At 46.2% G+C, this 12,776-nt stretch overlaps 1 protein-coding gene across 1 annotated transcript; it reads left to right on the top strand.

The window, feature by feature from the left end:
- Window positions 1-631: 631 nt before the first annotated feature.
- Window positions 632-2,428, top strand: LOC308489908 (tetrapeptide repeat homeobox protein 2-like; the record flags this gene model as incomplete). The annotated part of the gene is made up of 3 exons (XM_081031525.1): window positions 632-707; window positions 1,211-1,380; window positions 1,874-2,428. The coding sequence occupies 3 exons, from the start codon at window positions 632-634 to the stop codon at window positions 2,426-2,428; spliced, it is 801 nt and encodes a 266-aa protein (XP_080887651.1).
- Window positions 2,429-12,776: the final 10,348 nt, after the last annotated feature.

Here is a 12,776-nt window from a genome sequence, read left to right as displayed (position 1 = left end):
CAGTTCATTCCTTCACAAGGGAAATCTGCAGCTGCCCACCTGCAACCCGCCCCACCTTTATTGCAGAGGAGAACCAGCCCGGACACCAAACCATGGTCAGGGCCGGGGTGATGAACTCTCCCCACGTCCAGAGCCTGGGGAGACAGTTGGAGAATGAACTGGAGAAGTGACAGTGGCTCCTGAAGACCGGGAGAAAGGAGGCTGCAGGATGGTTGGGGCAGGAGAACATGGTGGCTGGACAGGGAGGTGGGAGAGGTGGGGCTCCCAGGACTGGGAGGGAATAGGATGACCCCTGGCACTGGGAGGCCAGAGGGATTGTTTCAGGAGATGGGGACCCCACATGGAGGCAATGTCGGGTCCCTTGAGCTACAGCCCCCATAGGGCAGGACCAAGGCTGTCTTGCCATTGCGGTTCCCCAGCCCCCAGGACAGGGCACAAGTGCAGTAGCTGCTCAGTGAAAGGATTAATCAATGATTAGGTCCCCTGCAGAGGGCGGAGCTTAGGGTGGGCCCCGGGAGGGTGGGTCCCAGGATCCTCAGGGCATGCCTAGTGGGCTCAGAGTGGAGGTGGTATTTAAGCACCAGACCTTGCACACAGAGCCTTAAACGCAGTGGACAGAGCAGGAGCCAAGATGCAAGAACCTGAGTGTCCCATGGGTGAGTGTGGGCCCACCGAGAGGGGCGGGGACCGGCGGGTGGGCTGCTCGGGTAAGATCCTGTCGTGAGGCTTCGAGAGAAGGGCCCGATTGTCTGGAAACTTCGTAAATGTGGGCATGGAACTATATTTTGGGACTGAGATGAGCAGAGGGCCAGGCACACAGTGCCCCCCTGCAAGTTTCGGGGTGGCTTCAGCCATTGGATGGAGCGGGAAGGGGCAGGGGGGATGCGGAGGAGGGACCCGACCTGGGACACCAGCCTGGGTGAGCCTGAGGCACCCACCCTGCCTGCCTTCACTGGCAGTGGGCCCTGTAATAATAATAATAATAGAGCACTGTTGTCAGGCCCATTTTAAAGATGTGAACACCGAGGCCTAGACAGGTACCGGGCCCAGGGCTGGCAGGTGAGACCCAGGGCGGTTGGTCCAGAGGCCACACTCTTACGCACAGCGCTGCCTGCCGCCCTCAGGCCTGAGCCCCCACCAGCTCGCGAGGGCCTGGTGGTCCGAGGACTGTCCGTGGGGCTAGTCTGACCCTGTTTTCCCCTTTGGCCAGGTCCCCCTCTGTCCGCAATTCCTCGGAGGAGACGGCGGCAGGAGCGCACGGCGTACAGCGCGGAACAGCGGCAGGAGCTGGAGCAAGTCTTTGGGAGGAACCGGTACCCGACGTACCAGGAGCGCGAGACCCTGGCGGCTAGACTTAACCTTCAGGAGCACCAAGTGCAGGTCTGACCCCCCCCCCCAACACCCCCAGTAATCACCAGACCCGCTCCCACAGCGACAATACCTAGGGCCGGGTCGTTGGGCCACCTCCCCACTCTCCCCCGCTCCTGCTTTGCGGGTGGGGCCGCCACGCTGAGAGGGGCCGAGAGCTGCCCTGGGTCACCGCTAACGATGGGTCCCCAGTGCGGACACAGGCCTGGGCCTGGAGTCTGCTTCTGCCCCGTGCGGTACAAACCAGCCAGCACGGCCCCGCCCAGAAGGGCGTCCCTGGGCTCCCCATGCCCAGACCTCAGGGCCCCTGAACCCGGCCACCCTCTGGCAGTCCCATTCCTGGCCCCGGGTGTCCACGCCCTGCCCTCCCTGCCGCCTGCACCTCCCGGAGACCCGGAACCCGGGCCTCTGATTGAGTCTGGGAGGGGGCTCATCACACCTGGGCAGAGGGGGCTGCTCGAAGCTCCTCCGCCCTTACACTTCTGCCTGTCCGCTCTCCTCCCAGGTCTGGTTCAAGAACCGGCGGGCCAAACACTCCAGGCTGCTGGGACTCTCCAGGTGTGAAGGCCCCGAAGCCCGCGCTGCGCCCCAGGGCCCCGGAGCCTGCGCCCCTGCGCCTGCCCCAGTCAGCCCTGCGTTCCCCGGGGGCTCTGCGTTCCCCGGGGGCCCAGCTTTCTGCAACCCCCCTCCGCCCAGCCCCTTCGGAGTCTTCCCCGCAGCAGAACCCAACGTCTCCAGCTACAGCCAGGCCTGGTGGGACCCTGCGCAGGGCGCCCAGAAGGTGGTCCCGGCCGCTCCAGCCCCAGCGCCAGCCCCAGCCCCATTTCCAGCCCCAGCCCCATTCCCAGCCCCATTCCCAGCCCCAGCGCCAGCCCAGTCTCCAGTCTGGCCTCAGGGCCCCTACGCCTCAGATTTCTCGCTCGACCCTGTTTTGATCCACGGTTTCACAGAGCTGCCCTCACTCCAAGACCTTTTGGAAGGACCCTCGTCCTCCTCCACGTCTGGGTACCAAGAGGGAGATGACAACGACTGGGACCCCAGGACATTACTGGACTTATAAAGGCTCCTGTCCCCGCAAAGCCCTGCGGATCAGGTCTCGGGGGCCAGAGGGGACGAGGTGTCTTTGGCCTGCGCGTGGGCGCCCACGTGGGCGCGGGAACTGGTGGCTGGTGGGTCTGCACAGCGGGTGCTCTTCTGCAGTGTGAACTGCACCTCCACTTATCCGACCTGGGGAGGTGGCATTTGCTGTGTTTACTTTGTGGACATCACATGTCGCTCTGCTCTGAGTGTCCCCGCCCCGTTATTTAGGACGCACGTGAGCATTTCTGTGAGTTCCTAGGTCTAGGAGTGGAACTGGGGCTCCTGCCGGTGTTTCCAATGTACTGGTGCTGCCGGCAACTTCTAAAGGGCCTTGACCAACTTGGTTTACCCAGCACTCGCCCTGTCTACATCCTGGCAGACATTTAGAATTACTAGACCTTGTGATGGAGAAACCAAACCCTCTCACATGTTAATCGAACATCAGAATACTCATAATGTACTCATTTTTTTAAATTCATTTTTCTTAATTTTATTTGAATTTATTATATTCTCTTGGTAGTTCATTTGTTCCATTTTTCCCATTTGTATTTTTTATAAGTACATAGAATGTCTTGATTTAATATCTATTTTAGTGCTTCTCATGATCTGTTTTTATGGAGCAGTTTTGGGGTGGTTTTTTTTTTTTCGGTTTTTGTTTTTTCCTTTCCATCCATCAGTGGCAAACTGCTATGTTGTAAAACAAATTAAACTTAATAAAAATGACTTTCACAAGATAAATCTCGTTTTTCAATTGACAAAAAAGCTTACAAAAGCCCGTGCTCAACACGTCTACTTTCTTCGTTGCAAACTGCAAAAAGCTTATAGATGGCATCAGAGGTCCCCAGCCCCCTGCTTTGCATACAGCTCAGTTTTGGGTTTTGTTTTTCACTTTTTCTCTGTAATGTTAATGCTTGTTTGTTTGTTTGCTTAAGAAATCTCTTATTATCACTTCTAAAGCATTCCTTTTTGTTGTCTAAAATTTTTATAGTTTTATCTTTTATATTTAGGTCTTTAACTGTACACAGTATGAGGTAGGGATCTGGGGTTTTTGTTTCTTGTTTTTTTCTCATGAATTTCTAACTGTCAATTTATGGAGAGACTGGTAATTTGTCATCAATCAAAGGTCCATTAACGTATGGATTGGTATCTACAATGTCTATATTTTGGGTCTGTGGTCTTTGTCTTTTCACCAACTGCCTGCTCCCTCTGTCTCCTGTCTCCAGCTTTCTCTGCTTCCTTCTGCAGCTGTCCTGGCCCCTGGGTCTCCCCGCAGCCGGTTCTGTGACCCTGTCCTGGTCTCATTTAGCAAATGCTCCAATCCGCTTAGGCCAGGCCATCCTCAGCAAAACATAGGGAGAATTAGCAGGGATTTGGAATTAGGAAGGATATGTGACAAGTTGTGGTTGGAAGGGGCAGGGCACAACTGCCAGGAGACCCCTCCTTCTTATATCGGAGTGACCCTGGTAAGAATGTACACAGAAAAACACACTGAGGCCCCACAAGGAGACTGAGAGGCTAAGAGAGGGGACACAGAAGGGGAAACAGGCAGAGAAGGGAGAAATGGGGAGGTAGGAAGAAGGGGAAACTGAGGCATCAGAATTTCTTGAACTAGCCTGAGTCACTTCCCATGTGACAGCAGCGGTCCTATGTGCTCTAATATCCTTACAAAAGGTTCTCTAAGGCTGACATCTGAGCTGAGTATGACCTAGGCTGCCCAGCTGCACAGCACATCCCTTCGCCCCTCCACCGTGGCAAATTGTGCAAAGCCCATCCTCTTCTTGGAGAATAGCTGGACGTCCATGAGACTTTGGTGACAACCACACCTCCTCCACACATGTGGGTGTGAATTACATGGAGTGTGCCATTTATACTCTCAGCACAGAGCCTGATTTACAGGAAGTGCAGAATAAATGGGTGATCTTACAATTCTGCCACTTAGACAACAACTGCCCCTCCCGTCCCCCCCTATGTCTCCTCCCTCTGACTCACCATCTCCACCTCTCTGTGTTGTGCAGACCCATGCTTCCCCTTCCCTCTCCTTCCCTGGTCTCTCTCCCACCCCCTCAGTCGCAGCGGGATTCCTTAGCCCTGACCTAGTCTGACTCACCATCTTAGTCCCGGCCAGCGTCTGCAGAACCTCAGCCAGGTCAGAGAAGAGCTGAAGGGAACAGGAGACATATGGGCAGATGATGGAAAAACCCTTCTCAAGCCCCTGCTCACATCCCATGCCTCCTTGCTGGCTGTGAGACTTCCGCTACAGCAGTAGGTGCTGTCAGGGTCTCTGGGACACCCTGACCAACGTAAGGCCCAGGGAGGGAAGGGGCGACTGCGGTATCTCCCTCTCCGAGATTTATCCGCTGTGACTTGGGCAGTAGATGGAACCCGCCGTAGATGTTCACAGACATCTTGGTTGCATTTGCATTTGTAATCAAAAATTGAAGTCTATTTATCTCCAAACCCATCAAGTTGTAGCAATTAAATGTATACACAGCTTTTTATGTGTACATCGCACCTCAATAAAATGGTTTTTAAAAAAAAGCATGCCATTCGATGGCTGGCTCAGCTGCAGTCCATCAGTCTGAACTGAACTCATTTATGATGAAGCACTTTTTATTCATTTTTATTTTCTTGTTTTTATTTATTTATTTTCTTTATTTTCATGGAGAGGCAGTTAATGTCTTTGTTGCTCACCACAGACACTGGCTTTAAAGTGCTTAAGCCAGCCTCACTTGGTTATTTATTAGGCTTTTTTTTTCCCTGTTGCCGTTACCTTAAACAGTGTTTTACTTCCGAAAACTTTTAAACCCTCCATTTTTTCTTTTCTTTTGGCTGTACTCAGCTCTCCACCTAGACCCCCTCTCTGGGGAGGGGAATGGGATGGAAATTTATGTTTTGTGTTGTAATCATTTTCTTTTGTATATTTGGGATTTCTTGCCATAGAAATGGAGTTTATTTTATCTTTAGAAAACTGTATTGGGCAGCCAGATTGCTCGGTTGGTTAGAGCACAAGCTCTCAACAACAAGGTTGCCAGTTCAATTCCCACATGGGATGGTGGGCCAAGGCCCCTGCAACTAAGATTGAAAACGGTGACTGGACTTGGAGCTGAGCTGCTCCCTCAACTAGATTGAAGGACAACGACTTGACTGGGAGCTGAGGGGCCCTGGAAAAACACACTGTTCTCCAATATTCACCAATTTAAAAAAAAAAAAAAACTATTGTAGATAAGGTAAAGCTGTAATACTTGTAGTTGACATAGAAAAAAACGATAGAATACACACACACAAACAACTGAAACTAACATGAAATTGGCAAGGTCCCAAAATGCAATATCAATCAACAAATATTAATTGCATTTCTATGTAATAGCAATGAAAAATTGGAAAAGTATTTTAAAAATAATACTATTTACAATAGCATTAAAAAAACAAACACTACCTGGAAGAAATCTAATGTAGGATGTACAATTACCAAAACACTGCTGAAAGACATTAAAGAAAACCTACGTGAATAGAAAGCCATCCCATGTTCATAGATATTCTCCCCAAATCTGTCTGTCTATTCAATTCAATCCCAATAAACATCTCAGCAAGCTTTTTAAAAGAAATTGACAAGATGACCCTAAAATTAGGTAAAATGCAGAAGGTCTAGAATAACCAAAACAAGCTCAAGAAAATTGAAGAACTTATGCTACTTAATTTCAAGATTTATTATAAAGCTACAGCAACCAACAAAGTGTGTTATAGACATAAGGCTCAGCCAGTAAGTCAACGGAACAAAAGAGAATATCCAGAAATAAATCTTCATATGTAATCAACTTGTTTTGAACACAGCATAAGTTAAGTCAATGTGGGGGGTGCATAACAAATGGTACTGAAACAATTGGACATTTGTATGTGGGAACGAAATTAACCTCGATCCCCACTTCATTCCAAAGGAAAAGCTAGAACCAGGAAATTTCTATAAGCATCTATAGATTATCCATAGTAAAGAATTTTGTTGGTCTCTTTCCCGCCTCTCTCCTTTCCTGTCCCTCTGCCTGTTGCATCCCTTCATGCCTTCTTGTTTGGGTTCCCCGTCTCTGTCTGTCTCTCATCCCCTTCCACATCCCCATCTTCTTCTTCATCTGTTTCCCGACACTCTGCCTCCCGTTTTCCTTCCTCCATCTTGGACTCTCATGGCTTGCTCTCTGTATCCCTCTCACCCTGAGTCTCGGTAGTGTAGAGTAATACAGAGATGGACAAGATCTCAGAAGCACCGGGTGTCCGCTGTGTGACCTGGGGCAGAACACTACACCTTTCTGAGTCTCAGCAGTCTGAGCAGTAAAGTTGGGATTAAAACACATAGAGACTGCACATAGTGACCTCCTTCCAAAGAGTACAGCATGGAAAGGAGGAGAAAAGAGCGACTTTATAGTAGAGAAACCCAACAAATACTACTCAGCCAAGTGATCAAGTACATATCCTTGATGGGATGGGATGAAAATGGCACTTTACTTCTGTGGTCTTCCTCCCAAAAACCCATAACCCTAGGCTAATCATGAGAAAAAACATCAGACAAATTTCAGTAGAGGGACATCCTACAAATGCCTAATGTACTACTCAAAATCATCAGTCATTTAAAAAAAAAAAAAAAGGAAATGTCTGAGAGACTGCTACAGCCAGACGGATCATAAGAAGACATGATGACTAAATGTAATATGGTATCCTGGCTGGGTACCCGGAACAGAAAATGTACATTAGGTAAAAACTAAGGAAATCTGACTAAACTAAGGACATTAGCTCATAATTAGTGTATTAATATTGGTTCATTAATTGTAACCAATGGACCATACTAATGTAAGATGCTAATAACAGAAGACACTGGGTGCTGGATATATGGGAATTCTCTGTACTATCTGTTCCATTTTTCTGTCAATCTGAACTCTTTCTAAAAAATTCAATCTACTTTTTAAAAACTCAAAGTGAGGGGGTGGCCAATTAGGGGGTTAGCTCAGTTGGTTAGAACATGGTGCTAATAACACCAAGATTGCTGGTTCCATCCCCGCATGGGCCACTATGAGCTGCGCCCTCTCTTAAATAAAAAAAAAAGAAAGACAGAAAAAAAGAAATCCAAGTGATTGAATGGAAATACAAAAAGTTGTATGGGAGAATTATGTGTTTTTCTTTCAACTCCTAGTACATATATATATACATATATATATATATATATATATATATATATGTATATATATATATATATATATATGCACTGTAATGACTAGCACGTACTACTTAAAACTCCACAACGTTTTTTCTTCTGTCTCTCAGATACTCCATCCCTCTCTTTCTCACACCCTCCTCATTTATACTCATTTGTATTTCTCACACCTGTTCAATATATTTTGCCTTTTTTTTAACTTTTATTTATTTTAAGTGTGTTTTTCCAGGACTCATCAGCTCCAAGTCAAGTGGTTGTTTCAATCTAGTTGTGGAGGGCGCAGCTCACAGTGGCCCATGTGGGGATCGACCCAGCAACCCTGGTGTTAGGAGCATCATGCTGTAACCAACTGAGCTGACCGGCCGCCCCTATTTTTTAAATGTACATTTGGTGACCATGTAAATACCATGTTAACCGTTGCAGCCGAGTAGCACGTCCTCTCTTTCATTACCTGCCTCCTCCCTCTCTTTCTCCCTCTTTCAGGTGGGAGCACCGCTCACCCTTTCTCGCTGCCCCTCTGTCTTCATCTCCCGCTTCCTCTGCTGCCCCCTTGTGGCTATCCTGGGCCCTGGGTCTCCCCACTTCTGGTTCTCTGACCCTGTCCCGTCCCATTTAGCAAATGCTCCAATCCTCTTAGCCAGGCCAACCTCAGGAGGGCAGAGAGAAAATTAGATCAGACTGGGGGGGAGAGAAAGGGAGACACGTGACAGGTTATGAAGGAAGGGGAGGGCAGACAGATATAACAGTGTGGACAGTCCTGGGGGCTGCCAGGAAGTAACAGAAGTCCCCTGCTTATCTGACAGACCCTCATAGGGATGGACACAGAGACACACTGAGGACAGAGAAAGGAGACCGTGGGGCAGAGGCACTGAAAGGGTTAAAATGAGTCTCTCCCACCCAGAGTGTGGACAGTGTTGGGTGTCCAGACGGATGAGGACCTGGAGGTTTTGTTGTCTCTCATCTAGATTTCTAGGGACGCAGACAATTGTCAGTAAATATCATTTCCCTCTCAAAGTAACCCAAACTTTTTGGCCAAAAAGCTGACTCCAGGTCTGAGGCAAGAGATACCAAGACGAGCCTGGAACATCTTGTCACCCTGAAAACACGAAACTCTCAGAGATTACTGGGTGTATGTCTGAGGTCTCAGGGGCCAACATGAAGAAATCAAAAGGAGAACATTTTGAGCTTCGAAAGAGGAATGTCTGCAACAGATTGCAAAATGTCAAATAAGTAAAAACCCGTAGGTTCACAATGGCCCTCAAAAAAGGAAGAAAAAAGAACTAGAGAGAATCGTTGAGGCTCTAATTCAACATTCCAACATTGCTAAATTAAAAAGAATCATGTATTTCTCCTGTCTTTCCTGTGGAAATTGTAATTCAGTGTAAACAAACAGCTAAAGGGAGAAGGTTCTTTCTTGTAGAAGAGTTACAACCAATAAATAAAGAAGGAATATAGAATTTAAAAATCTCTTTTTGCATCTCCTGTGAAATAAGGGTAAGTCTAGTCCAGTGCAGCCCACTAGAACTTTCTGGAAGGATGGAAATACTGTGTTTCCCTCAAAATAAGACCTAGCCAGACAATCAGCTCTCATGAATCTTTTGGAGCAAAAATTAATATAAGACCCAGTCTTATTTTACTATAAGACCGGTTCTATAATATAATATAATACTGGGTCTTATATTAATTTTTGCTCCAAAAGACGCATTAGAGCTCATTATCCGGCTAGGTCTTATTTTCAGGGAAACATAGTATACTGTATCTGGGCTGTCCAATATGGTAGCCACTGGCCACGGGTGGCCACTGGACACTTAAAATGTGCCCATTGTGATTAAAGAACTGAATTTTTAATTTTATATCATTTTAATTAATTTAAATAGCCACATGTAGCTGGTGGCTACCATATTGAACAGGGCAGGTGGACGGTCACCGGTCACCGTCAGGCCTGTGGGGTTCTCAGCCCTGGAGGCACAATGGAATAACGTGGAGGGGAAAGGCTAAAAATATACATGATCACAGATATTTATAGCAGCTTTATGCACAGTTGCCAAAACTTGGAAACAACCAAGATGTCCTTCAGTAGGTGATGGATAAATAAACTGGTACATCCAGACAATGGAATATTATTCAAGGCTAAAAAGAAATGAACTACCAATCCATGAGAGACATGGAAGAACCTTAAATGCATATTACTAAGTGAAAGAAGTCAATTTGAAAAGACTAAATAATGTATCATTCCAACTATGTGACATTCTCATAAAAGCAAAACTATGGAGACAGTAGAGATCAATGATTGCTGGGGGCTGCAAGGAGGAAGTGAATAGGCAGAGCACAGAGGATTTTTATGGCAGTGAAACTACTCTGTATGATCTACAGTGGTGAATAAATCATCATGTACTTGTCCAAACCCAAAGAATGTAAAGCACCAAGAGTGAGCCCTAATGTGTATTATAGACTTTGCGTGATAATGAGGTGTCCGCATAACTTCATGGATTGTAAGCAATGCACCCCTTTTGTGGGGGTGCTGATCATGGGGGAGGCTGTGCACGTGTGGGGAAAGGTGGCTTATGAGAACTCTGTATTTTCTGCTCAATTTTGTTGTGAACCTAAAACTGCTCTAAAAAATGGTCTAATTAAAAAAAATAGGGACACGGACCCTATGGCTGCTGGTTCTGAATTAATTCGTCTGGGTGTGGCCTGAGCATTGAGTGTTTTTATTTTATTTATTTACTTACTTATTATTTATTTGTTTGCTTGTTTATTTTATTTTTTCACTCCCAACCGAACCGACGCCCAGCAGGACGTGCCTGGAGGCCCATTGGCGGGATCAGCAGGAGACCCATTGTTTCAGGCCAACCAAGACTCAGCAGCGCTGCCATACTGTTCTGCCTGGGTGGGATTCTGACTTAGAGGCTTTCAGTCATAATCCCACAGATGGTAGCTTCTCGCCATCAGCATCTCAGCCAAGCACAGAATGTTTTTAAATCTTTCTCCAGGTGATTGTAATGTGCAGCCAAGGTTAAGAATCATTGCATTTAGGTGGAGGGCTGATAGGGAGAGCTTTATAACCAGGGAGAGTAACAACCTTCTAAGACAGTTATTACTAAATAACAGAATAAAATAAGAAGGAAACTGAGGACAGGTATAGACTGAAAATACACTTGAGGAACATATGGACCAAATGCAATGCGTCAATCTTGTCTGGGATCATACTCAAGTAAACCAAATTGGAACAAGACATCTTTGTGGCAAGGGGGGAATTCAAACAAGGACTGAGGATTATGTTCTTCAGGAATCAATACCAATTCTGTTAGATGTGACAATGGCCTTGTAGTTATGTAGAAAAATAAAAATTAACCCAAAAGAATGGAAAAAAAAACTTGTACATGAATGTTCATAGCAGCCCTAGTTACAATCACCAAATTGTGAAAACAACCCAGATGACCACGAACTGATGAATGGATAAAGAAGGGTGGGACATCCATACAATGGAATATTATCCCATCATAAAAAGGAATGAAGTTCTGATACATGCTACGACATTGACAAACCTTGAAAACATCCTGCCAAGTGAAAGAAGCCAGGCACAAAGTCCACATACTTATGATTCCGTGTCTATGAAATCTCCAGGATAGGCAAACGTATAAAGACAGAAAGTAAATTAATGGTTACCGGGGCAGTGGGAAATGGGGAGGGACAGCTTAATGGATTAAAGGTTTCTTTTCGGAGTGTTGAAATGTTCTAGAGCTATAAAGTCATATTCGCATAACACTGGGAATGTACTAAATGTCACTGGATCAATCATATGCTTTAAGGTATTTCAAATGGTAAGTTTTATGTTATGTGTAGTTTACCTTTATAAAAAATATGGCAGGAGGACAGGCACAAAAGGAGAGTATACTGGCAAGGTGCTTTCTTCCCTCCTGCTTTGAACACAGATGCAATGCCTGGAGCTGCAATGGCCATTTTGGACCATGAGGCAAAAACCCAACAACCTAAAGAAAGGTAAGAGAGTGAAAAAAATAGAAAAATTCTGAAACTTTGATTACACTGTTGAGCTGACTACTGACCTCAAGATTCTTAACAATAGATGTCCTTGAAGTTTAGAATATTTTTTTAAGGTGGGAGGAGCTGCTTGTCATGAGGCGCTGCAAAGTGGAGTCACTGAGGGGTTGGGCTAAGGGGTGAGGAGGACTCAAGTCGTTTCAACCCGTATGGAGAGAAGTGAGGAAATGCAGGGAGGCATAAAAAGCAGTTTTCTGAGTTAAGAAGGAAAGATGTTGCAATGCTAGGGAGACATTGAGGGCAAAATCTCCCATTTTGCACATGACTCTGGCCATGCCCAATCCCAGACTGGCATTGCCTTTATGCTCCATCCTCAAACTCTTGCTTCCTCTCTACACAAAATCTTCACCCAGAGCGGTGAGATCACTTGTCTGAAGTCCCACAACCAGCAAGGAGTGAAAGAAGTTGAAAAGAGATGTATTTTTCTTTCTTCCTTATTTCTTTGAAAAGTGTCATGTCACCAAGCTACAGATGGTGACTCACTTGACTATATTAAAAAAAAAAGTCTCAGTGACCGGAAGTGGTTCCATGGGGATGCCCTGGGATCCCCATGTTGCTTCGTGGCGATCCGAGGTGATCTGGAAAGATGAAGTTCTCAAATTTGGCCACATGGTGTCGCTGTTGAAAAAGAAGTCACTGTGTCGCCTGGTTCAAGGTAGGCCGTGAGGTTCTTGATGAATTCTCTGCTTGAAAGTGTGAACTATCTTAAGTCAAAACAGGATCATGGCACTTTCTCTTTTCTCCTCAATGCATAAGGTAAACATTAAAATAAAAGGACGGTGGTAGATATTTCTAGGGCTCTCCTTCCATTCCTGAACACAGGATTTTATACAAATGAAATTTTGTTCACATTTTCATGATTTGAATAGACCTTTGCAGGTTAAGCAGATGCATATAAGATATAAATGGACCTCAGTGAAAGGACTTCTGAAACATCTATTTCTAACTTTGAAATGCCTTTATATATTAATAGCCACCAGGACCTGCTCTTTGTAAAATGGATTATCAGGGAAGTGTTCCAAACTCACTTGATCCACCCACACCTTCACGACCCCACAGCATCCAGAAT

The sequence above is a fragment of the Rhinolophus hipposideros genome (assembly GCF_964194185.1).
Source record: "Rhinolophus hipposideros genome assembly, chromosome: 21".
NCBI lineage: Eukaryota > Metazoa > Chordata > Mammalia > Chiroptera > Rhinolophidae > Rhinolophus > Rhinolophus hipposideros.
The sequence above is the reverse complement of the archived record's forward strand: the minus strand, read 5'-3'. Positions and strand labels throughout refer to the sequence as shown.